The 27,250-nt window shown below is 44.3% G+C and overlaps 1 protein-coding gene across 1 annotated transcript in view; it reads left to right on the forward strand.

Annotated features, from left to right (window-relative positions):
• Window positions 1-22,791, forward strand: part of camk1da (calcium/calmodulin-dependent protein kinase 1Da) — a 292,341-nt gene extending 269,550 nt beyond the window's left edge. Inside the window, exons 9-11 of the mRNA XM_073066564.1 lie at window positions 8,947-9,034; window positions 13,128-13,266; window positions 15,045-22,791. Coding sequence (XP_072922665.1) covers window positions 8,947-9,034; window positions 13,128-13,266; window positions 15,045-15,172 — 355 coding nt within the window. The 3' untranslated portion in view covers window positions 15,173-22,791. The remainder of the gene's footprint in view (window positions 1-8,946; window positions 9,035-13,127; window positions 13,267-15,044) is intronic.
• The last annotated feature ends 4,459 nt before the right edge of the window (window positions 22,792-27,250 follow it).

The following is a 27,250-nucleotide window of genomic DNA, read 5'->3' on the forward strand; positions in this document are numbered from 1 at the left end:
ACTATAGATAAACAGACAAAGATATGCAAAAATATGCAAAAGAAGACATACTGTGCAAACAAAAAATAATACTGAGTCCATTAGATGTGTTGTAAAGAGCGACACACAGAAACTGAACTACTTTCAGATTCAGACTGAACTACAGGGGACAGGGAGGAGGTCTGGCCCCTGCACACGTAACACGCAGGCCCATCGGTGTGTGGACACGTCCTGGTGCTCATGAGCCAGATCCCCTGCTATAGGTAAATAGCCCCACTGCCTTGTGGGCAGCCTCGAGGGAGACGAGGGCTAGGGGAGCACACGCGGACAGCAAATCCGGAGTGGAGCCCCTCAGGCGGCTGGAAGATGTTGAACATCCTTCTGGCAGCTCTTGAAGCCAAACTTATTGTTTTGTAAGCTTTCCTTTAGACTACACTGGTGAAGACAGATGGGGGATCTTGATGACTGGGCATCTCAGGATCTCCATACCTTCCGCCCAGGCTTGAGATGATGATCATCACCCATTGTCCTTTGAGACAGATGGATGCCAACCAGAGTGCTTGAAAATGGGTCTGTAGGTTACTCACTCAGTTCAGAGCAGTGGGGATTAAAGTTTTCCATGCTGTTCAGCAGTCTGATGGTTGTAGGGTTATAAACGTTCCTGAGTCTGGTGGTGCAAGTCCTAATGCTGCCGTACCTCCTGCCCGCTGGCAGCTGCGAGAGGGGAGCAGGGCCCGGATGGTGGAGATCTTTCAGGACGGATGCTGCATTCTTGTGGCAGCGTTCCATGTACTTACAAGTGTGCTCACTGGTCGGAAGGGCTTTGCCTATAATGGACAGGGCTGTATCCAGCAGCTTCTCTTCCCGTGAATTGCTTTTTCCATACCAGGCCGTGATGTTAGGATACCCTCCACTGTGCAGCTATCGAAGTTTGTCAAGGTTTTTGGTGACATGCAAACCTCTAGGATAATAGTGGCTCGGTTGTGCCTTCTTTGTAATGATACTTACGTTATGATCCCAGGGCAGGTCCTCTGATATGTTAGTGCCAAAGAATTGGAAGTTACTGTCCCTCTCCAGCTCTGATCCCTTAATATGGACTGACTCATTGACCTCCAGCTTCCTGCTGTACTCCATAATCAGCTCTTTGGTTTTGCTGATGTTGAGAGAGACATTGTTGTTGTGGCGCCATTCAACCAGATTTTCAATTTCCCTCCTATATGCCAATTCATCACCATCATAAGATCTGCCACCAGAAAGCAGAATCCATCATCAAAGTCCCATCCAGGTCACGATCTGTTCTCACTACTGTCACCAGGCGACTTAAGTCCCATCACAAACATGAAAAAAACTGCAGATGCTGGAAATCCGAGCAACACGCACAAAATGCTGGAGGAACTCAGCAGGCCAGGCAGCCTCTGTGGAAAAGAGCACAGCCCCAGTTCAAGATTAAGGATTAAAGATTAGCTTTATTTGTCACAAGTGCATCGAAACAGGGAAACATACAGTGAAATGCACCAACTGCAAACGCAGTCCAAGGTTATACTGGGGGCAACTCACGAAAGCTGCCATACTTCTGGCGCCAACATAGCATACCCACAACTTACCTGTAAGTCTTTGGAATGTGGGAGGAAACTGGAGCACATGGAGCATACCCACATGATCACATTCAAACTCCTTACAGTCAATTGCATGAATTGAACACAGGTCGCTGCTGCTGTTATGCTGGCCACTACGCTCCGGATGCCTCTCCAATCAAGAGCCAGTCCTTTCACTGTTAGAGACCTCGGGGTCTCACTGTTGCCACTCTCCATGTGGTCTGTGGGCCTGCTTATCTACATACACAGGGGTAAATTGACACTGATCTCTGACAAGTCAGCCCTGGGTACGCGCGACACCAGGGCCTCTGTTAACCCGAACTCACAGTAGAAGCTGGACGTCAGATAAATTTATATGGATTGTAAGGATTTTTATTTACACAGTTTGCCTCCTTTTGCACATTGGTTGTTCTGTCATTCTCTGTCAGTTTATGCAGTTTTTTGGGAAATTCTATTTTATTTATTTTTTTCCTGTAAATGTCTGCAAAAAAAATGAATCTCAAGGTAATACATGGTAACACATATGTAATTTGATAATAAATTTACTTTGAATTTTGAAACTTTTTCAGTCACATCAAAACTATCACTCAGCTCCTTAAACTCAGAATCTACTTAACAGAAGTTCACCTTGGTCGAAAACGTGAATATGTTATTTTTACCAGCATTTTTGTTGTCTTGGTTTTTGTGACCCTTAAATACATTCCGTTTGAGAACCGTTTGCCTTTTTTAAGACAGGAGTTTAACTTGAAGAGTTTTTAAACTAATTCTCTTTCCATCCCACTACCATTGCTATTGGGTCATTCCAAGACATCGATCAAATGAAGTGATGTCAATTACACATGATGCTGGGAATCTTGAGTGACACACACAGCAGGTCATGCAGCATTTATGGTGGAGAAAAACAGCCAGTGTTTTGGGCCGAGACCCTTCCCAAATGAGGCGACATTTGACCTGCAACTCTACTAGGGTCATTTACCTCCTCTACATTGGTGAGACCTAACACAGGTTGGGGGGCCACTTCTTTAAGCACCTTCACTTGTCCATTGCAAATGACAGGATCTCCAGTGGCAAACTGTTTCAATTCAACTTCCCAATCCCATTCTGACATGCCTTCTACTGCAACGATGAGGCCTTATTCAAGCTGGAGGAGCAGCATCTCATATTCCATCTGGGTAGCCTCCGATCTGATGACATGAACATCAATTTCTCCAATTTTCAGTCATTTCTCCCACCCACACCCCCCCCCCCTTCCTTTTGCATTCTCTATTCTGGCTTCCCTCTCACCCCATCTCTTCTCCTCACCTGCCATTACCTCCCTCTGGTGCTCCTCCACCTTCACTTTCTCCTATGGTGCACCCACCTCTCCTATCAAATTCCATCTTCTTCAGCCCTTTACAACTTCTACCTGTCACCTCCCAGCTTCTCACCTCATCCCCTCTCCTCCACCAACCTGCCTTCCCCCTCACCTGGTCTCACCTATCAGCTTGTGCTCCTCTCCTCTATTTCCAGTCCTGATGAAGGGTCTCGGCCACAAAAGTTGACTGTTTATTCCCCTCCATAGGTGCTGCCTGACCTGCTGAGTTCCTCCAGCATGTTGTGTGTGTTCCTCTGGATTTCCAGCATCTTCTTGTGTTCACTACTCTATGCAACCTCTTGTATTCCTGTGCATTGGAATTACCATACCAGACCATGGTGATTAGACCATGTGGAGAAGGAAGCTGAAAAGGGAAAGGGCAGAGAACACAACAATAGTGCACAATGTGTTGTGTATGGGTTCTTTTTGACAGAAGCAGTAGGATTCTTAGCAGTGTGGAGAAGAAGAGGGATCTTGGGATCCGTGAATTGTTATTGATATCAAAGTTGTCGATAAGATGGTTACGAAGGCATATGTTCCGTTGGACGTCATTCATCGGGGGATTGGGCTTGAGAGCCATGAGGTAATGCTGAGCTCTATAAAACTGGTTAGACCACATTTGGGGTATTGTGTTCAGTACTGGTTGCCTCATTATAGGAAAGTTGTGGAATATTTAGAGAGGGTTCAGAGGAGATTTACCAGGATGCTGCCTGAATTAGAGTTTTATGAGGAAAGATTGATTGAGCTGGGGCTTTTCGGGTGTGTTGGTTGTTAACACATTTCATTATATGTTTCAACGTACCAGTGATAAATGACCTTGAATTTCAAATCTTCGATTGACCGCATGTGTCCCCCGAGGTGTACAGTACGTGGCAGCTACACACAAGTTCCCAGCTCCTGATTCATAACTCTGCATGCTCCTGCTCCTCCCGCTGCTTTGTGTGTCGAGGGCTTTTGGCTCCTGCGCCATTGCAGACTGCACGTTCCAGACCTCTCGAGTTATGCTGGATTGAATTACGACAGAAGCACTAAAAATAAACCTACACCCTCGTAAATTGCGGGTGCTGACTCAGCAGGGAACAGCTGTGGTCATGTGGAGAGCTTCTGAAAACATAGAACAGTACAGCGCAGTACAGGCCCTTCGGCCCACAATGTTGTGCTAACCTTTTAACCTACTGCAAGATCAATCTAATCCTTCCCTCCCATAGAACACTCCATTTTTCTTTCATCTACGTGCTATTTAAGAGTCTCTTAAATGTCGTTAATGTATCTGTCTCTACCACCACCCCAGCAGTGAGTTCCATGTATCCACCACTTCCTGTGTAAAAGGATACCTATTATTTCTTTCTATCTTCTTAAAAGCCCTCTTGTATTAGCCATTTCCACCATGGGAAAAAGATGCTGGCTGACCACTCGTATGCAGTCCATCCCTATCAAATCACCTCTTATCCTCACTCACACCAAAGAGAAAGACCCCAGTTTGCTAAACCTTCCATCATAAGACACACTCTCTAAATCCAGGCAGCATCTGGGTAAATCGCCTCTACTCCCTCTCTAAAGCTTCCATGTCAAGAAAATGGGAAGGTTATGGGTTGTGTTGGAGGGAAGAGTTAGATTGATTGTGGAGTAGGTTAAAAGGGCCCGTACTGTGCTGTACTGTTCGATGCTCTACGTTCTATGTTCTTTTTCACAGAGAGGGTGGTACATATGCGGAATGAGCCGCCAGAGGAAGTGGATAAGGCAGGTACAATGACAACTGGATGGGAAAGGTTTAGAAGGATTTAGGCCAAACGCTGTCATATTTGACTAGCTTGGATAGGCATCTTGCTTGGCGTGGGCCATCTGTCTGAAGGGTCTGTTTCCATACGGAATGACTCTACGTTGGAAATCTGAATGAAATGCAGAAACTGCTGGAAGCAAGGAAGCAGGTCAGGCAGCATCTGTAGACGGAGAAACAGTTAACGTTTTGCAGATCCAAGAACGTCCAAATGAAGAGTCTTTGACCAGAACTGCTGACTCTGTTTCTCTGTCAAGAGTCAGAATAAGGTTTAATATCACTGACATACGTAGGGAATTTTGTTGTTCTGTGGCAACAGTACAGTGCAATACATAAATAACAATAAGAAGTGTATTTTAAAAGTTAAGTAAGTAGTAGAAAAGAGAGCAAAAATAGTGAGGTAGTGATCATGGGTCGATTTGTCATCTGTTCAGAAACCTGATGTCAGAGGGGAAGAAGCTGTTCCTAAAACACTGAGTGTGTGTATCTTCAGGCTCCTTTTCCTCCTCTTGATGGAAGTAACAGGACGACTGCACGTCCTGGCTGATGGTGGTCCTTAATGACAGATGCTGCCTTTATGAGGCATCGCCCCGTGAAGATGTTCTCAATGCTGGGGAGGCCATTGCCCGTGATGGAGCTGGCTGAGTTTGCAACCCTCTACAGCTTTTTCTGATCCTGTGAAGTGGCCCCTCCATACCAAGTGCTGATGCAACCAGTTAGAATACTTTCCAATGTACATCTTTGCTCAATAGATTTACAGATTTACAGCCACAGACGCTGGCCTGAATTGCTGAGCATTTCCAGCATTTTGCTTTTATTGCAGATTTCAACAGGGACAGATGCAGGAAAGCTGTTCCTACTTGGACTTTCCCACTGCCAGATGATGAGGGTTCAGTGACATGGCCAAGAGGCAGGGAGGGAGAGGGTAAACATCTTAAGTAGAGAGTGGCAATAATTAAACTCCCTCCCTTTAGGGGTGGAGGGCAGAAGCAGTCAGCCCCTCACAAGGGAATGGGGTAAGACCCTGGAGAGATGATATTCAGCAGGGCAGTGCAGAGAGAGCAAGGGGAAAATGATTGTGGGATTGCTCCACAAAGAGTCAGCAGACGTATAATGGGTTGAATGGCCTCTTCTCTTGTTGAAGGAGCAACACCTCATAGTCCACCTGGGACATCCACAGCCTGGTGGCACTCACACTGAATTCTCCAACTACTCTCCTCCATCCCCTTTTTCTCACCTCCTGATCTAACTGCCCCCATTACCTTGTCTCTTTCTCCTTCTCTCAATGTTATCCCCTGTGTACCCTTCCCCACTACTCCCATCTGCCCTCCTCACCTCCCTCCCTCTATTCCATGCTCCACCTTCCTCCTCTGTCAGATTCTGCCATCTGCGGCCATGTATTACCGCCTAACTCTCACCTCCCAGCCTCTGTCACTATTCCCACCCCACCGCTCCATCTGCCCATCGCCCCTCCTTACCTGAATCCACCTCTCACCTCCCAGCCTCCGTCACTATTCCCACCCCCTCCTCCATCTGCCCATCGCCCCTCCTTACCTGAATCCACCTCTCACCTGCCAGCTCTTGCTCCCCCCCCCCCCCCCCTTTATACCAGCTATCTGCCCTCCATCCTGAGATGAAGGGTTTCGGCCTGACCATTTCCATCCACAGAGGCCGTCTGATCCACAAGTTTCTCCAATAATATGTGCGTTACCCCTTCTTCTACTGTAGAACAGTTTTAAAGATTTAAAGAAAGATGAAGCATTAAACATTAGAGGAAACAAGAGTACCCAAAGGGAATGTACAAACTCCTTACAGACAGTAATGGTGGTTCTAATGTGGCCGATTGCTAATCACTGGTGCTGAAAAGCATTACACTAACTGTTATGTTGCCATGCCTCCGTTCAGGCATATAGAACACTCAGCACATCAGCAGAGGCACAACTTCTGACTGCTCTTTCACCCTACCACATTCCTCTTGCACATTGCTTGGGATGGACTCCGTGAGTTTGTCTTGGGTTTCAGCCCGTATTCCTCAGGTATCACTACTGTGAGAGTGTACGGCAAGTGGCCCAGACCGAGATCAGACCGCAGAATCAAACGAGTGGAAACAAATTTGGCCTCTGTGGCTTTGTTAATACCCAGCTGTTGTTAATTTTGTCTGACGTACCGCAGACAGATTTGGGCACTGACTGGAAATATTTTCTCTGGCTCTCAGGTACTGTTGATCCTTTATTCATGCAGAACATAGAACATTACAGCGCAGTACAGGCCCTTTGGCCCATGATGTTGTACTGACCTTTTAACCTACCCTAAGATAAATTTAACCCTTCCCTCTCACATAGCCCTCCATTTCTCTGTCATCCACATGCCTATCTAAGAATTTCTAAGAGCCCTGAATGTTTCTTAAATGCTGCTTATCGCCAAGTAATAGACTCCCTTTGGAATCCCTGCATGGCTTGCAAAAGTCAAATTCATTGTCAAATGTACAAGTACACGTTAGCACAGGCAAAATAAAAATCTTGCAGCAGCTTCACAGGTACATAGCATCGTATAAACAGCATTCACTGGAAGAACATAACGGTATATTAAATATAGTTTCTACAAGGAAGAAAATTAGAACAAGTGAAAAAAGAAGTCCATTTTAGTGCGCAGTGATCGAAGTGGTCGACACATGCAAATCGCTGGAGGAACTCAGCAGGTGAGGCAGCATCTAAAGAGAGGAATAAACAGTTGATGCTTTGAGCTGAGACTCTTCATTTGGACCTTAATGCATGGACAGCATTTGGTGCCTCTGGGCCTGTACTCACTGAAGTTCAGAAGGATGAGGAGGGATCTCACCGGATACTGAAAGGCCTGGAAACAGTGGACATGGAGAGGATGTTTCCATCAGTAGGAGAGTCTAGGGTCTAAGGGCATGGCTTCAAACCAAAGGGACATCCCTTTAGAACAGAGCTGAGGAGAGATTTCTTCAGCCAAGGGGTGGTGGATCAGTGGGATTCGTTGTCCTAGATGCCTTTGGAGGCCAAGTCATTGGATGTATTTAAGGCAAAGATGGAAAAGTTTTAATTGGTACAGAAGATAAAGGTTACAAGGGGAAGGCAAGGGAAGAAGGCTGAAAATATCAGTCATGATTGAATGGTACATCGTTGCTGGTAAAGAGTTCCGTGAAAGTAGCATCACAGGTAGACAAAGTAGTGAAGGAGGTTCTGTTAGGCTGGTCAGTCAAGATGCTAAGTATAGAAGTTGGGAGGTCTTGATAAGGTTGTACAAGACGCTGATGAGACCACACTTGGAATATTATGTTCAGTTTTGGTCACTGTGCTACAAGGAAAGTGTTAAACTGGAAAGCCTGCTGGGTCCTCTCCGTCACAAACCAGCCTCCCCTCAATGGACTCTGCCTACACTTCCCCTGCCTCAGGAAATCTACCAACATAATCAAGGACCCCTACCTCCCTGGTGATCCTTTCTTCTCCCCTCTCCCATCAGGTAGAAGATACCAAGAGTACAAAATGGTGGACTTAAGGACAGTTACCATTCCACTATCAGATTCTTGAAGGTTTCTCTCATGCACTAAAATATGAACGTTTGATCTCCCAATCTATCATATTGTGACCCTTTCACTTTATTTGTCTACCTGCACTTTCTCTGTAATTGTAACATTTAATTTATATTCTACATTCTGGAACTGGAATTGGTTTATTGTGAACAAGTGTACCAGGATACAGTGAAAAGCTTGTCTTGACTGTTCATACAGCTGAAATCATCACATAGTGCACTGAGGGAATGTAAGGTAAAATAATACCAGAGTGCAAAACAACAGCCACAAAGGAAATGCAGAGCAGGTGAACCATAAGGTGCAAGATCATAATGTGGCAGATTGTGATGTCAAGAGTCTAACTTATCGTACTAAGGAACCTTTTAATAGTCTTATAAGAGCAGAGTAGAAGCAGTCCTTGAACCTGGTGGTATGTGCTGTCAAGATTTACTACCTTGACATAATTATGATCTGTCTGGATGGAATACAGAAAAGCTTTTTACTATATCTTGGTACACATGGGAGTCAGAAACCAGTGGCAGTACCAAATGTGCAGAGAATAATTGGGTTAGTGTAGACTCAGTGGGCCGAAGGGCCCATTTCTGCGCTGTACCTTTTGTGAATGAAGGCCGCTAGAGCTGTTCGAGCACTGAGTGTGGGGCTCACTGGGAGACAGCCAAGGTAACGTGTGTCCTCTCTTTTCCAGGATTGCCGGAGACACAGCTCTGAACAAGAATATTCACGAGTCAGTCAGCGCCCAGATCAGGAAGAATTTTGCCAAAAGCAAATGGAGGGTGAGAAAGACCTTTATTTCCTTCAGTGCTATGGAAGCATAGAGACCCGAAAGCAAGTGCTTTATTTCTCCATTTGTTCGATGGTTTCTGTCCGCTCTATCAGGAAGGTGTAATAGACCCCTTCTTTATTTATTTATCCACTCTATCCAGCTGTCTATTTATTTATTTAGGGGTACAACAGAGTAACAGACACTTCTGGTCCAACAAGTCTGCACCTTCCACTTACACTCATGTGACTAATTAACCTATTAACCCCTAGGTCTATGGGAGGTGGGAGGACTTAGTACTCAGAGGAAACCCATGTGGTTATGGGAAGAATGTACGAAGCTGCTAACATGCATGAAGGAATTGAACCCAAATAGCTGGGCTGCAATAGTGTTGTGTTCACTGCTATGCTTCCGTGCGGTCTCAATAGAGGGCAGCCCGTACCTCGATTGCCCTGAGGTCGAGCGTGACTAATAGAAGATTGTCTTGCATTACCACTTCTGTTTCTGGAAGGCTGCTGTGCTCAGTTTGGTCCCTCTTCCTGCAAGAATCAGACTATCAGAATTAAGCTATTCAGCCCATCAAGCCTACCCTGTCGTTCAATCATGGCTGATTCTTCTTCAACCTCATTCTCCCCACTTCTCCCTGTAAACAGTAACCTCCTTACCAATCAAGAACCTATCAATCTCTGCCTTAAATGCACCAAATAATTTGGCCTCCTCAGCCCTTTGTGGCAACAAATTACAGATTGACCACACTCTGGCTGAACAAGTTCCTCCTCAAATCAGTTCTAATGAGATGCCCCTTTATTCCGAGGCTGTGCCCACCAATCCCAGGCTCTCCTACTTATTAAAACATCCTCTCCACATCCACTCTATCCTGGCCTTCGAGATTCAGATAGGGTTAAATGAGATTCCCCCTATGTCCATGGAATAGAGGCCCGGAAATATAAAATGTTTCTGATACTTTTACTCCTGGAATCATTCCTTTGAACCTCCTTTGGACCCTCTCCAATGCCAGCACATCCTTCCTCAGATACTGAGCCTGAAAGTTGTTTCATTATCTGTCAAACACATTGACTGTACGAGTACAGAAGGCATATTGCAACTATGTAAAACATAGAGGGTGAGGGCAGCAGGAGAGAGCTTGGGAATGGGTCCCGCCATCTTCTTTAGTCCTCCAGCCCACTCAACAGCTCAGGAGAAGCAGCAGCAAGAAAGACCGGAGATCTTCGCGTCTTACAGCCCAGGAACAGGCCCCTCAGCCCAACAGGTCAATGCCAGCCAAGATGCCCATCTTAGCTAGTCCCTTTTGGCCATGTTTGTCCCATATGCTTTTAAAACTTTCACGTACCTACTCAAGTACCTTTGATGGATCAAAATGATGGCAAGGAAGGCCAATGCAGTCTTAGCATTCACTTCAAGCGGAATCAAATGTAAGAGCAAGGAACTAATGATGAGGCTGTATGAGGCATTAGTCAGAGCACACCTGGAGTATTGTGAGCAGTTTTGGAATGTTTTGTCTCTTCATTAACAGCGAACTGTTAACCCCCATCTCATCATTAGGTTGTACTGGTTGTTAACACAAATGATGCATTTCACTGTAGGTTTTGAAATACCTGTGATAAATAAATGAATCTGAACTGATAATGCTTTGCACAAGGTATAGATTAATAGAGCAACAGAGCTCAGCTACAGACCTTTCAGCCCATCTTGTCCATGCCAAAATCTTCACGGCTGTTTGAATGCTTTAAGGTGTTTTACAACAAAATAGCTGCAGCTCACCCTTAGAAGTGTTCATTGTTAACACAAGCAATGCATTTCACTGACTATTTCTGAATGAATCTGAAACTCAAGTTCAAGTTTATTGTCAATTAACCATTCGCATGTATACTGCTAAATGAGACATCACCCCTCTGGACCAAAGTGCGCAACACAGTACATATAGCTCACACAACACATAAGGCAATATTACCATAAAAAATCAACAAATGGTAAGGTGCATTTATGACCCAAGTTCAAAAGTAAACAGTGTAACACTACTGGCACTTCATATATGATGAGACCTGGGTGGTTCAGAGTCTCACAGCCTAAGGGAAGAAGCTGTTTCCCATCCTTGTACCTCCTGCCTGATGATAGGAGATCAAAGAGATTGTTGGATGGATGGGAGGGATCTTTGGTAATGCCAAAGGTCCTGTGTATGCAGCACACCTGATAAATATTTTGGACGGATGGTAGAGAAACCTCGATAATCCTCTCAGCAGTCCTCACAGTCCTTTGTTGGGTCTTAGACAATAGACAATAGACAATAGGTGCAGAAGTAGACCATTCGGCCCTTCGAGCCTGCACCGCCATTCTGAGATCATGGCTGATCATCTACTATCAATACCCGGTTCCTGCCTTGTCCCCATATCCCTTGATTCCCCTATCCATAAGATACCTATCTAGCTCCTTCTTGAAAGCATCCAGAGAATTGGCCTCCATTGCCTTCTGAGGCAGTGCATTCCAGACCCCCACAACTCTCTGGGAGAAGAAGTTTTTCCTTAACTCTGTCCTAAATGACCTACCCCTTATTCTCAAACCATGCCCTCTGGTACTGGACTCTCCCAGCATCTGGAACATATTTCCTGCCTCTATCTTGTCCAATCCCTTAATAATCTTATATGTTGCAATCAGATCCCCTCTCAATCCCCTTAATTCCAGCGTGTACAAGCCCAGTCTCTCTAACCTCTCTGCGTAAGACAGTCCGGAGATCCCAGGAATTAACCTTGTGAATCTTGTGATCAGATGCCTTGCAAATCCTGTACTAGGTGGTGATGGGGCTGGTCAGGACACTCTTAATGGTGCTCCTGTAAAAATTGGTCAGAATCAGGGGTAAGGCCTTGCTCACTTCAGTCTCCTCAGGAATGGAGATGCTGCTGTGCTTTCTTGACTGGAAATGTGGTGTTGAAGGACCAGGTGAGTTCGTGCTCCGAATTCCCTCTAGGGAGGAGCTCTTTATCAACCAATGAATTTATTGGGAACTTCGACAAGTACCAATCCATTTAAGCCTGCCTGAAATTATCACATAGAGAGAGTGTTCCAGTCGTCCATACTAACCCCGGAGTCACATATGGGCAAAAGTGGCAGATTTCCCCTTCTGAAAGCCACTGGTAACCTGGATGGGTTTTACAAAGTGGAGGGTTTTTAGAGACAAGAGAATGTAAAATCTGCAATCTGGACTGAAAACAAAGGAGCTGCTGGAGGAACTTAGTAGGTCAGGCAGCATCTGTAGAGGGACAATTGATATTTTGGGCTGAGGCCCTTCATCTGGACTGAAAGAGAAATAGGGAGATAGACGGCACAAAGAGCTGGAGGGGGAGTCCTGATAAAGGGTCTCAGCCCAAAAGTTCAACTGCTTATTCCTCCCTGTAGATGCTGCCTGACCTGCTGAGTTCCTCCAGCAATTTGTGTGTGTTGCTGTGGAGGGGGAGGGGTCAGGCAAGATCCAGGTGAGGAGGAGTGAGAGGCAAGAGTGGGAGGGAAGGGCAGATTGTGGTAGAGGCAGAGAAACTGAGCTATGGGGATGGTGTACTCATAAGAGACAGGGTGGAAGGAGGTGCAGTTTTGATAACTATTGGAGTCGGGCAGTTTCACAGTCACATAAAAGAAATCTTTAAAAAATCTAGATTACTGATTGAATTTAATTTCTAAATCTGCCATGGCATTATATGAATTTTGGACCATTACTCCAAGTCTCTGAGTTATTAGACTTGGTATTTAATCATTGTATTCCACATAGGGACTAGTTTTCTATAATATTCATAGTTAATCCATGGATCCCTTAGGTTCTGGAGAAATCCACTGAAAATATTTCCCTAACACAAGAGATTTTGCAGATGATGGAAATGTTGAGGAACACGTACAAAATGCTGGAGGAGTTCAGCAGGTCAGACAGCATCAATGGAAGGGAATAAATAGTCGATGTTTCAGACCGTGTAAGGGTCGTAGTCCAAAACGTTGCCTCTCCGTAGATGCTGCCTGAACTGTTGAGTTCCTCCACACTTTGAGTGTTCCAAACATATTTCACTTCCATGGAGTTTATAAACTAAAGTCTCACTTGTTTCCAGCAAGCGTTTAACGCCACGGCGGTGATACGTCATATGAGGAGACTGCAGCTCGGCAGCAGCCAGGAAGGCTCATCTCTGCACGGACAAGCCAGCCGCAGACCCGCCAACCCACTGCCGGATGTCACGTCTCGTAAAGATTGTGAGTAATTTACAGTAAAGCGTCGCATCTGTCGATGGGGTGAGGGGTGGTGGAAGTTTCTGTTCACAGCTGAATGAACCAGAATCAGGTTTATTATCACTGATCTACACTCAGTGGCCACTTTATTAGGTATAGCTGCTCATTAATGCAAATATCTAGGCAGCCAATCACGTGGCACTAACTCAATGCATAAAAGCATGCGGACATGGTCAAGAGGTTCAGTTGTCATTCAGCTCAAATGTCAGAATGGGGAAGAAATGTGATCTAAGTGACTTTGACCGTGGAATGATTGTTGGTTCCAGACGGGGTGGTTTGAGCATCTCAGAAACTGCTGATCTCCTGGGATTTTCATGTACAACGGTCTCTAGAGTTTATAGAGAATGCTGCAAAAACAAAAATCCAGTGAGTGATAGTTCTGTGGGTGAAAATGCCTTGTTAATGAGAGAGGTCAGAGGAGAATGGCCAGACTGGTTCAGGCTGACAGGACTCAAATAACCACATGTTACAACAGTGGTGTGCAGCCAAGCATCTCTGAAGGGACAACACATTGAACCTTGTAGTTGAGGGCTACAGTGGCAGAAGACTATGAACTTACACACTCAGTGGCCACTTTGTTAGGTACAGCCTGAGTGTATATCCAGAAGTTTGCTGTTTCATGTCGGCGAAACATAAAAATCATTATAAGTTACAAAAATAAATAATTAGTGCAAAAGATGAATAATGAAGTAGCGTTCATGGACCATTCAGAAATCTGATGGTGGTGGGGGTAAAGCTGTTCCTTAAACTTTGCATGTGGGTCTTCAGGCCCCTGTATCTCCTCCCTGCTGGTAATACTGCGAAGAGGGCATGTCCTGGATGGTGAGGGTCTTTCATGATGGATGCCAGCTTCTTGAGGCATTGGCTTTTGAGGATGCCCTCGATGGCTGGGAATGTTGTGCCTGTGATTGAGCCAGCTGAGTGGTAGTAACAAGAGGAGGGCATGTCGGAATCAGAATGAGAATCAGGTTTATTATCGCCGGCATGTGACGTGAAATTTGTTAACTTAGCAGCGGCAGTTCGAAGCAATACATAATCTAGCAGAGAGAGAGAGAGAAAAAATAAAACATCGTAATAAATAAACAAGTACATTAATTATATATGTTGAATAGATTTTTTAAAAGTGCAAAAACAGAAATACTGTATATTAAAAAAAGTGAGGTAGTGTCCAAAGCTTCAATGTCCATTTAGGAATCAGATGGCAGAGGGGAAGAAGCTGTTCCTGAATCACTGAGTGTGTGCCTTCAGGCTTCTGTACCTCCTACCTGATGGTAACAGTGAGAAAAGGGCATGCCCTGGGTGCTGGAAGTCCTTAATAATGGACGCTGCCTTTCTGAGACACCTATCACTAAAAGATATTTTGTAGGCTAGTGCCCAAGATGGATCTGACTAGATTTACACTTTTCTGCAGCTTCTTTCGGTCCTGTGCAGTAGCCCCTCCATTCCAGACAGTGATGCAACCTGTCAGAATGCTCTCCACTGTACAACTATGGAAGCTTTCGAGTGTATTTGTTGACATGCCAAATCCCTTCAAACTCCTAATAAAGTCACCAAGATGGTGAGGGTCCTTTATGACGTTTAAGATATGAGGAAATGTGAACACTGGAATCTGAGCATCTAATCTGCTGGAGGAGCTCAGTGGGCCAGGCAGCATCTGTGGGTGGTGGGGAGAAGAACTGTTAACACCAATATTCTCGGCTGCTAATCAGTCTAATTGGTATATTTTCCATGACTTCCTGCAGGTCTCTCATCTTCCACTGCTTGCAGCATAGCATCGGCTGCGTCCTCTCCTTCTGTTATATCGCTGGTAGGGACCGACCAGCGAGCGAGATCTACGTCAGTAACCACAGTACACACTGGGAGCAAATGACAAGTGACTTCAACAGAAATACATGATGGGGAACAACATCACTGTGATGGATCCCAGAAGTCAAGCAATCTCACAATGCATGTGCACTGAAGTCTAGAGGGATCCCAGGGAGGATTTATAAAGGCCATATTTTATACTGTAACTCTTATACAATATACGTACCATAAATTGCATTGAGTCATGTGCTGGTGGATTTAACAGTATCTGGTGCTGCGCATATGAGTCTAGCAATGTTTTGTTCACCTTATCTAAAGTCAACAGTTAATGTCGTTCTGTGGTAATTGTACAATGTTTTATTTTCTCCAAAACAGCAGCATTTCTCCTGGACGTACATTCACCGAGGAATGAGGCATCAGTTGGACTGCACAAGCCATTCCTTATCTCTTGTGTTCTTCTCGATTCCTCTGTCTCCCCTGGGACTTTGGTAAAATGCAGAACCCCTTCACACTGTAAGATTGTGCAGCTTGTGATAAGCAGCAGTGGACTGACAGTCAAAACAGAAATGCTGTGATACAAAACCTATCGGGGTTTAAAACCTTCAATACTAAAACTATTTCATGGTCCTAAACTGGACAAGGTCTTTTAACTATTCAGGGCTAGAACATAACATCACCTTTGCTAACTCCAGCTCTAGTGAATGTGTCTGGTTGTACATATAAAAAAGTTACCTTTAGTTAGTCAACTTTATAGATTATCTGCCAATGTCCTATTGCACCATTACAAATTTTTAATCTCGTTTTTTATGCTTTTAGTTAACATTCAGTGTGACTCAGTCAGACAGAGGTAGATGCATCCTAAGCTAATTCTACATATCTGAGAGTGAGATTAGTTGTGCCTTTCTAAAAGACTTCTTGTTGGAAAGAAGATCAGAAATTCTTGCACCATTTTTAAAAATAAACACGGTTACGTTGAAATCATTCCCTAGGGAGAGCATCATTCTGCTAAATCTAAATCTGCTTAAATTAACTGACATTTGAACAACATTCTTCAGTTCCAAGACATTCCCCGAGCGATGTGCCAGAATTCTTTGGTGCTGAATTTTAACTTTTATATTGTGGTGATCTGGATCATTTTAAAACCTATTTTAGCTTTTCTCTTGGCCAATGTCAGACATGATTATCAGATGACATCAGAATTGAGAGGATATATATTTCTCCAAGTAGTTTTATCTTAAGGGAATATAGACAAGGAAATAGCAAGTACCTCACTCTTGTAGCATTAGAGGAGCTCTGGGTGAATAGAAAAGAAAAAAACCCACTCATTTCTATGGTTGAATAGAGAAGTCAGCTTGCAAATCATATTGTCAAAAGGCTTTGCTGTTACAACATTAATGTTAGTATTTTCTTTAGGTTAGCCCTGGAGAGGGTAGAACAATATTTATTAATATATGAGATGTGTTGGCCACAGACTTTTCCCTGGAAGTCTGATAGAGGCAAGGATTAGCACTGCTATACTGTACAACTATTTTTAGCATTTTTTAAATTTAGGTTTGTTTTATTTTGCCGGGAATACAAGATGAGGATTAGAATCAGGTTTAATATCCCCGGTTTATATGTCAGGGAATTTGTTGTCTTGTGGCAGCAGTAGAGCGCCAAGACATAAAATTACTATAAATTACAAAATGGATAAATAGTGCATGAAAAAGGGAATAACAAAGTAGTGTTCATGGACCGTTCAGAAATCTGATGGTAGCAGGAAGGAAACTGTTTCTGAATCATTAAGTGTGTGCTCTTGGGCTCCTGTCCCTCCTCCCTGATGATAATAAGAAGATGGCATGTCCCGGATGGTGAGGGGCCTTAATGATGGATGCCCCCTTCTTGTGGCACTGCCTCTTAAAGATGTCCACGATGGTGGGGAGGCTTGTGCCTCTGATGGAGCTGGTTGAGTCTACAACCGTCTGCAGTGTTTTATCAATCCTACGCGTGACAGCCTCCATGCCAAGCAGAGATACAATGCTCTCCACCGTACATTTGTAGAGATTTGCAAGTCTTTGGTGCGGTGCCAAATCTCCTCAAACTCCTAATGATGCAGAGGTGTTGGCATGCATTTCCTGTAATTGCGTTGGTGTGATGGGCCTGGAATAGATCCTCTGAGATGCTGATGTCATGGTTGGTGGGATTAACATGGTTAATCTTCGGCACACTGCTTCTCAGGAGGGATGAGTTCGATGTGGCCACCCTGAACTGGCAGGTTTGCCTTTACAGTTAGTGGCCAGTGTGGGTTAGTGCAGATGGTGGCAGCACAGCAGAGAGGAAGTTCAGCTGATGGTTCACTTCCATAACCAGCCCATCTTTGAAGGAGAAATTACCTTTAACAAGCTTCAGAGCTTAATGCATGAGAAAGCAGAGAACCAGTGAACGTGGTTTGGCTGGTCTTACGGGAAACCACATGAGTTCTTTTTACAAGATTGGGACACAGCCTGTCCATTGGTTAGAACACAGAACTCTACATCACAGTACTGGCCCTTCAGCCCATGATGTTTTTCCGACCTTTTAATCTAAGTTCAATCTAACCCTTCCCTCCTACATAGCCCTCCATGTTTCTATCATCCATTTGCCTGCCTAAGGGTTCCATAAATGTAACTGCCTCTACCATCACTCTTGACAGGGCCCTGCACGCACTTACCAGTCTCTGTGTAAAAGAAATTACTTCTGACATCCCCCTGTACTGTACTTCCCTCCGTTGATGTTGCCTGCCCTGCTGAGTTCCTCCAGCATTTTGTGTGTGTTGCTCAAGATGTCCAGCATCTGGCGAATCTCTTGTGTCTTGAGCATCTGCAATGTGATGTCCCAACTCTTAAACTCAATGTCCCTGCCTTTGAAGGCAAGCAAGCCCCATGCATTATTCACTGTCCTATCTGCTTGTGTCACCCATTTCAGGGACTTATGCACTTATACCCCAAGGTACATCAAAGTTTCTAAGGTCTGTCCCATTCACCGTGTATGTCCTGAGGTAGTAGAGGAGCCACAATGCACTACTTCACACTTAACTGGATTAAATTCCATCTGCTATCACTCCACCCAACTTTCCATAACTGTTCAATGGCTTCCATGTATTTTCAGGCATTCATTCTCAACTTCCAATCTTCCTTAGTAGAGCAGAGACCTTCTCATCCATGTCATTTATATATACACGTCAGCCAGAGATCACACCACTGGTTTCGGGCTTCTAGTCAGAGAAATGCCCCTCTGCCTCCTGTCACTAAACCAGTTTTAAATCCAGTTTGCCAAAACACCTCATATCCCATGTGCCCTAACTTTCTAGACATCCCTACCATGCAATACCTTGTCCAAAGCCTTGCTAAAATCCATGTATACCACATCTACCACCTTGACTTCATCATTTTTCTTCATAATCTCCTCAAGAAACCCAATCAGCGTTGTAAGGAGTGATTTCCCATACACAAAACCACGGTGGCTCCTCTAAATTGGTCCTGGCCTTTCCAAGCGATCATTACTCCAACCCTAAGAGGTTTTTCCAACAGTTTCTCCTGCAGCAGGGTATGTGTACCAGTAGCAATAAGTTCTATGTTTCAGTAAGAAAGTGTGTGCAAGCATTGGAGATGGTCCAGAGGAGTTTCACAGGAATGACTCTGGGGACGCAAGAGTTAATGTTTAATAGCACAGGGCCGATACTCACCAGAGTTTAGAACAATGAGGAATTTTATTGAAATGTATTGACTATTGAAAGGCCTAGATATAGTAGACTTTGAGAGAATGTTTCCTATAGTAGGGAGTCAAGGACCACAAGACCATAAGACATAGGAGCTGGAATGGGCCATTTGACCTATCAACTCTGTTCTGCCATTTGATCATAGCTGATCCATTTCCCTCTCAACCCCGTTCTCCTGCCTTCTCCCCATAACCTATAAGACCAAGCGGGTCCATCCTCAGAATACACAGATGTCGCTTAGAACAGAAACGAGGAGGAATATCTCTAGCATGAGGGTGGTGAATCTGTGGAATTCATTGCTGCTGATGGTTGTGGAGGACAAGACATCGGGTGTATCTAAAGTGGAAGTTGATAGGTTCTTGATTAGTAAGGGCATCTAGGGTTACAGGGAGAAGGTGGATGAATGGGGTTGAGAGGGATAATAAATCATTGTTGATGGAATGATGGAGCAGAGTCAATGGGCCAAATGGCCTAAATCTCCTCCTGTGTCTTATGGTTTTATGAATAAGTTGATGCACTAGTATCCAGGGTGAGTGTACCATTGTCGGCAGGATAGATACACCAGTATACACAAAGTGGGTGTAACTCCATCACCAGGGTGAGTTCAGCAGTACTACCAGGGCACTACAATGTACACCTGCAATAAGTATAACTGTAGCGATTTCATGTCCATGAAGTTTGGTAAAAAAATGTACATATTTTTCCACCGGTTACCTTCCAGTTTAATAAAAATAACTAACAGCTAATATAGGTAAATTGCAGAGAAATCTCCTGGTAAATTAAGTTCCTTGAGAAATCAACTAATCAAACTTTATCTAGAGGTCTATTTTTTTTCCGGTAGGGAGAAAAGTGAGTAGGATTGAGGTTATCAGGAGAGTGAGTGGGACTGCCATTATCACTAGGTACATTCGGAGGCCATTGTATTTGGCACTTCCTGTATTTAATAAAGTAAGCACAGAGTGTATGTTCCTGGTCTTCTGCTGCTGCAACCGCTTCACGGTTCGACGTGCTGTGCACTCCGAGATGCTCTTCTGCACACTATTGTTGTAACACATGCTTATTTGAGTTTCTGTCACCTTCCCGTCAGTTTGAACCACTCTGGCCATTCTCCTCCGACCTCCCTCATTAACAAGATATTTTCACTCACAGAACTGCTGCTCACTGGATATTTTATTTTTAGTTTTTTGCACTGTTCTCTGTAAACTCTAGTGATCGTTGTGCGTGAAAATCCCAGGAAATCAGCAGTTTCTAAGATACTCAAACCACCCCATCTGGCACCTACAATCTTTCCACAATCAAAGTCACATCTCTTCTCCATTCTGATGTTGGTCTGAACATCGTGGCCATGTCTGTGTGTGTTTATGCATTGATTTAATGCCACATAACTGGCTGATTATATATTTCCATTAATGAGCAGGTGTACCTAATAAAGTGGCCACTGTGTGTATTTTCCCAAAAGTAAATTGATAGTTTCTACAATATTAGCACAGTAATAATGTGATTACCTTGGTGATAAATGCACTCAAGACCCCTTAAAATAACTTTCCTTGCAGTTGCTGACAATAGAAAGACTAAATTATCAGCACCAAAGTTTTTATTAATGTTTTGTTCAGTTGCAAACGGACACACTCTGGTAAAGCATCAAATTCACTGCAGTAAAAATGCTGAGTCTAAGCAAATAACTCTTATTTGTTCCTTACAAGATCTACACAGAATTGACGTCATCACATTTCGAGTGACTATAGAATATGGCTGGGTTCAAAGGTGCAAACTATCAGTGCGTTATCAGTTGAAATTAATTTGAGAACGGATTCAGATTTAACTGTGAATTGATGCCTATGTGTAAGTGCATGATTGCATGAGTTGATGGTATCTAAGCAACCTGCAACAGAACCCCTTTTTTAAACCACTGAGTATTTTTTACGCTTGTTATCCCACTTCGGTGATGAGAACTTAAAGCAGAAAATTGCTGAAAATGCCCAGCATGTCAGGCTGTATCTGTGGAAAGGAGAAATAATGTTTTAAGTTTGGATCTTTTTTCACCCTTAAATGTTATTCCGATTCAGATTTATTTATTTACCACATTTACATCAAAGATGCAGTGAAATGCGTTGTTTGCGTTAATAACCAACACAGCTTAGCGACGTGCTTGGGGCAGCCCGCACGTGTCGCTACATGTTCCGGCTCCAATGTAATGTGCTCACAGTGCTCGGCAGAACGCCACGAAACACAACAAGCAACAAAACAACAGCAAAACAAGCCCCGTTCCTCACTGCCACCCACCCATGCACAAACGCGGTCCTCCAACCCCAGGGCAGGCCGTCGTCGGCCTCCAGCAGATCTGCAGATTCACAGAAGTTCAGGGGGAGGGGAGAAGAGGGAACGTCCAGGGTAGGTGGGGTCTCTAATTATGCTGGCCACTTTACAGAGGACAGCTTCCACGAGGGGAGGTTTGTTCCCGTCATGCGCTAAGCTGTGTTTGTAACTCTTTGCAGTTCCCTGCCATCGCAGGTGGAACAGTTACTGCCTGACCTGCTGAGTGTTTCCAGCATTGTCTGTTTTTAATTCACGTCTCCAGCATCTGCAGTTTTTTATACTCATCCAGCATTGAGAAGACGGTTTAATGGGTTCTGTAAAAAAAAAAGCCCAATTTGTGTTTAGTGTATACAAGCTGCCTGTGAATTTCATTGTTTACATGAGGCTTATGATGTCTGACGGTAGAAGCCACGGTCAAGTTACTCAGCAAGTGTTTCAAAATATGTCAGGTCAGGAATAAAACAGGGCAGAACATTGCTGTATGGATAAAGTCAAGGAGTGCCACTGGTACATAGGTAAAATCAGTCTCCCCACTCAGACTTCAGAACTGCCCAAACAAACCAACTCTACAGAAATCTTGAAACTTTTTGGTGAGTGGCTTTATTAGCACCTTGGCAGTGAATGCTGTTCTTTTTTGGACCAAATGAATGGCACAACAAAATATATATACAGTATATAATAATCTTACCAGTAAACTCTTACTATGTCATGTGGGAATCTGCAGGGTGTCCAACTTGTAAAAGCAGGGACTCACACGCAGATAAGTAAAGGTAGGTTTCAATTATCAGTGAGGGCCTCCGTTGGTCGGGGTTGACCATGGACATTACGTACTAGCTGGCTTAAGCGAGTCAGGGCAGTACAATATGTTGTCTGTGCAACAGTGTCCCCCCTCCATGCAACTGATGAATCCAACGGAACAGCAGGGACCGATACAGTTTGGCACCAGCGGTGTTGCGGGGGCTACCAGTCAATGTTAAACTCAACGTAGGACTGCCTTAGAGACCAGATTTTTGCTCAAGAGTTTACTCCAAAAGCCGTCCCCCATGAGTGGGCTTAGTAGCTGAGCCACAGGGGAAGGCCAAAAGCCAGAGGCTGTTTGAGACACACACCATTGGGAGCATTTAATAGGTAGTGGGAGCTTATCCCCACTAACCTCACCACCACCTCCCCCCCAAACCCCAACCCTGGCTATGACAACCTTAAGAAACCAATCCCAATAATTAAAAAGTATCCCCTTGTAAAATTAAACAAAGGAAGATTTAATTATAAGCATTCACTTTTCATAATTCAAAGGTTTGTGGCATGTTTAAAGAGCTTCAGAATATACTCTTCATATCAGGAATGTCTGTGTGGCAAAAATATTACTGCAGATTTTTTAGTCAGTATGTTTCTTTTCACATTTTGTTCAGTAAGTATTGTAACATGCATGCAATGAATAGATTGCGAGAGTTTACACTTTGTCTAATACTTCTGGCAATGGTAATGCAGATTGAGAATGGGGCTTATATAGTAACCAACCTGTCCAGGTCTCTGCCTTTGACAATCATGTATACATAATTTCAATTTATAATGTATTGGGAATTATGAAAATAAATCGTTTCCCACAAATAAATTGAGTTTTGATCATCGTAGACATTGTTATGTTCTTGGCTTGGTTTTTTAAAGATGATCCAGCACTGAGATAGGGCATTAAACCAGCACTCAAACTCTTGTTATCAGACTCTTGAAGCTATCTCCCAAACACTAAAATATAAATGTCTGGCCTCTCAATCTATCTCACTGTGACCCTTTCACTTTAATTGTCTACCTGCGCTTTCTCTGTAATTGTAACATTATACTCTGCATAATGGAACTGGAATTGGTTTATTATTGTCACATGATTCGAGATACAGTGGAAGACTTGTCTTGCATACTGTTTGTACAGATCAGATCACTACACAGTGTATTCAAGTAAAACAAGGAATAACAATGGCAGAATGTAGAATAAAGTGTAACAGCTACAGAGAAAGTGCAGTACAGGTAAACAATAAGATGCAAGATCATAACCAAGGTAGATTGTGAGGTCAAGAGTCTATTTTAACACTCTAGCAAACCACCTCGGGAACCATTCCGTAGTCTGATAACAGTGGGATAGAAACTCTCTTTTTGCCTGTGTTCCGTGGATAGTTTATTTGATTTTTTTGTTTGCACGATTCGTTAATTCTTTTTCGCACATCGGATGTATGACTGTCTTTGTTCTGAGGGTTTTTCCCCTGAATTCTATTGCGTTCCTTTGTTTTGTGGCTGCCTGCAGGAAGACAACTCTTAAGTAACAGTAAATGTACTTTGAACTTCAGAGCCTGGTGGTCCATGCTTTTGTATCTTCCGCCTGATGGGAGAAGGGAGAAGAGGTTGGGCGGGGTGGATGGGGTCTTTGATTATGTTGGTCGTTTCACTGAGGCAGTGAGAAGCGTAGACAGAGTCCATGGAGCGGAGGCTGGTTTCTGTGATGTGCTGAGCTGTGTCCACAGCTCCCTGCAGTTTCTTCTGCTCATGGGCAGAGCAGGTGTCGTACCAACCCATGATGCATCTGGATAGGTTCCTTTGCATCTATGTGACCAGCTATTTTGTGATGCTGACATCGCAAAAGAAAAGTTGTTGTCATGACAACATCTCACTAGGCTTTCCCTCTCTCTCTCTCCTTCCTGCACATCCCGATTCATTGTTATTTGAGACTCAGCCCGTTTCTCAAAGGGCCAGTGTTACTTCCTTGCTGATGCGAAGGGTTTCGCCACAGGATCCTGGCCAATGTTTATCAGCTGTGGCAGATGATCTCACTGTTATTGAATTGAGCCAGCAGCCCCCTTGACAGGCGCCCCATCCACAGTCATTCTCTCACTTTTATGTCTTTATTTACATAGAGATTCAGCATTATAACAGGCTCTTCCGACCCAATGAGCCCGCACTGCCCAATTTCATCCAAGTCACCAATTAACCCATGAACCCGTATATCGTCAGAACGTGGGAGGAAACTGGAGCAAACCCACATGGTCATTTGATAAAGTCCCACATAGGAGATTGGTGGGTAAACTCAAAGCTCAGGGCATTGGGGGGAAGACATTGACATGGATAGAAAACTGGTTGGCAGATAGAAAGCAAAGGGTAGCGGTGAATGGGTGTTTCTCGGAATGGCAGGTGCTGATTAGTGGGGTGCCACAGGGCTCGGTATTGGGACCACAGCTGTTTACAATTTACATCAACGATTTGGATGAAGGCATTGAAAATAACATCATCAAATTTGCTGATGATACTAAGCTGGGTGGCAGTGTGATGTGATGAGGATGTTAGGAGAATTGAGGGTGACTTGGATAGGCTGTGTGAGTGGGCAGATACTTGGCAGATGACGTTTAATGTGAATAAGTGTGAGGTTATCCACTGTGGGAGTAAAAACAGGAAGGCAGATTATTATCTGAACGGTGTAGAGTTGGGTAAGGGAGAAATACAAAGAGATCTAGGAGTCCTTGTTCATCAGTCACTGAAGGTGAATGAGCAAGTGCAGCAGGCAGTGAAGAAGGCTAATGGAATGTTGGCCTTTATTACAAAGGGAATTGAGTACAAGAGCAAGGAAATCCTCTTGCATTTGTACAGAGCCCTGGTGAGACAACACCTGGAGTATTGTGTACAGTTTTGGTCTCCAGGGTTAAGGAAGGACATCCTGGCTGTAGAGGAAGTGCAGCGTAGATTCACGAGGTTAATTCCTGGGATGTCTGGACTGTCTTACGCACAGAGGTTAGAGAGACTGGGCTTGTACACACTGAAATTAAGGAGATTGAGAGGGGATCTGATTGAAACATATAAGATTATTAAGGGATTGGACAAGATAGAGGCAGGAAATATGTTCCAGATGCTGGGAGAGTCCAGTACCAGAGGGCATGGTTTGAGAATAAGGGGTAGGTCATTTAGGACAGAGTTAAGGAAAAACTTCTTCTCCCAGAGAGTTGTGGGGGTCTGGAATGCACTGCCTCGGAAGGTAGTGGAGGCCAATTCTCTGGATGCTTTCAAGAAGGAGCTAGATAGGTATCTTATGAATAGGGGAATCAAGGGATATGGGGACAAGGCAGGAACCGGGTATTGATAGTAGTTGATCAGCCATGATCTCAAAATGGCGGTGCAGGCTCGAAGGGCCGAATGGTCTACTTCTGCACCTATTGTCTATTGTCACAGGGAGAACGTACAAATTCCTCACAGTCAGCGGCGGGAATTGAACCCTGCTCACTGGCACTGTAAAGTGATGTGCTAACCGCCACGTTACAGTGCTGCTCTTTACATACAGTGTGGACCAAGCCCTTTCAACCAATGAGCCATACTGCCCAGCTACGCTGGCCTAATCACTGGACAATTTGCAATGGACAATTAACTGACTAATCAGTACGACTTTGGACTGTGGGAGGAGACCGGAGCAGACAGAGGAAACCCACGCAGTCATGGGGTGGACGTACAAACTCCTTACAGACAGCGCCAGAATTGAAGTCCAAACTCCAAAACATCCTGAGCTGTAATAGCGTTGAGCTAACCGCTACATTACCATGGCTACCAGTTGCAGCAGTTTCCACTACAACGTATCATTATCAATTGATTAACAAATCATTGCACAGACACAAGGTAGTTTAATGTTCAGATAACTGACCCCAATCAGCCATTACCCTTATCCTATCACACACATCCCTCTCTTTTGCACATCACCCACATTCCACCACCCCCCCACTCCTTCCCACTTCTCTCTCCTGGTTCAGACAAGGAAGTTCCAGACCTGAAACATTGACAGTTTCTCTCCCCGCAGATGCTACCTGACTCAATGGGTGTTTCCAGCTTTTTCTGTTTATGTTTCAGGTTTCCAGCGGCTGCAGAGTTTTTTGGATGTGCTTCCTCTATCCCTCTGTTAGCACACCCGGGATCCTAACCATTCACTGGAACCGTAACTGAAGTGTAGCCTCATAGAAAACAGCTTACCGAATTCTATTGGTGCACCATAGAGAGCGTCCTCTCCAGTGCAAAATGGCTTGGCTTGGCAACTGCTGTGTATGTGACCATGAGAAACTGCAGAGTCGTGGACACAGCTCAGCACATCAGAGGAGCTAGCCGTCCTTCTGTGGACTCTCTACACATCTTGCTGCCTTGGTAAAGCAGAGAACGTAATCAAAGGCCCCACCCACCCCACACATTCTCTCTTCTCCCTTTCCCATCAGGCAGAAGATACAGAAATTACATACCACCAGGCTCAAGGTCAGTTTCTACCCCTGTTATCCGACTTTTGAATGGATCTTTTCTACGACAAGATGGACACTTGACCTCACAATCTACCTCGTTATGACCTTTCACCTTATTGTTTACCTGCACTTCTCTTTTTGGTAGCATTTACATTTTATTCTGCATCATTATTCCTTTACTTTATTCTAGCATAATTCCATGTGTAATGATCTGATCTGCATAAACTGTATGCAAGATAAGCTTTTTGCTGTTTCTTGATACCATACATATGACAGTAATAATAAGCCAATACCAAAACTGAGCAGAGTAGACCACTCCACAGAAAGTTTCATACAAAAAGCTGAAAGAACTGAAGGGGTCAGGCAGCAAGTTAGGAGGGAAATGGACAGGAGATATGTGGTTGGACGGACAGTTGGCAGGGGGATGGGAACCAGAGTGACAGGGCTGAGGATGGGGCAGTTGGTATACAAATAGATGCAGTGTGTAGTGAGACTGAGGAAGGACAGGCAGATGATAGGGCAAAATTGCAGTCAGTTGGAGGAGTTGAAGTGTGACATGGGGACAAAATCAAAAAAGGTGATGAATACAGGACTGAAGGTGTTGTATTTGAATGCACACAACATAGGGAATCAGGTAAATAATTTCGCAGTACAGTTAGAGATTGGCAGGTGTGACGTTGTGGGCATCTTTGAGTCGTGGCTGAAAGAAGATCATAGTTGGGAGCTTAACATCCAAGGATACACATTATATCAAAAGGACAAGCGAGTAGGCAGAGGGAGCAGGGTGCTCTGTTGGTAAAAAATGAAATCAATCCTTAGAAAGTGGTGATGCAGGTTGGGAAGT

This window comes from Hemitrygon akajei, chromosome 14 (assembly GCF_048418815.1).
Source record: "Hemitrygon akajei chromosome 14, sHemAka1.3, whole genome shotgun sequence".
Taxonomy (NCBI): Eukaryota; Metazoa; Chordata; class Chondrichthyes; order Myliobatiformes; family Dasyatidae; genus Hemitrygon; species Hemitrygon akajei.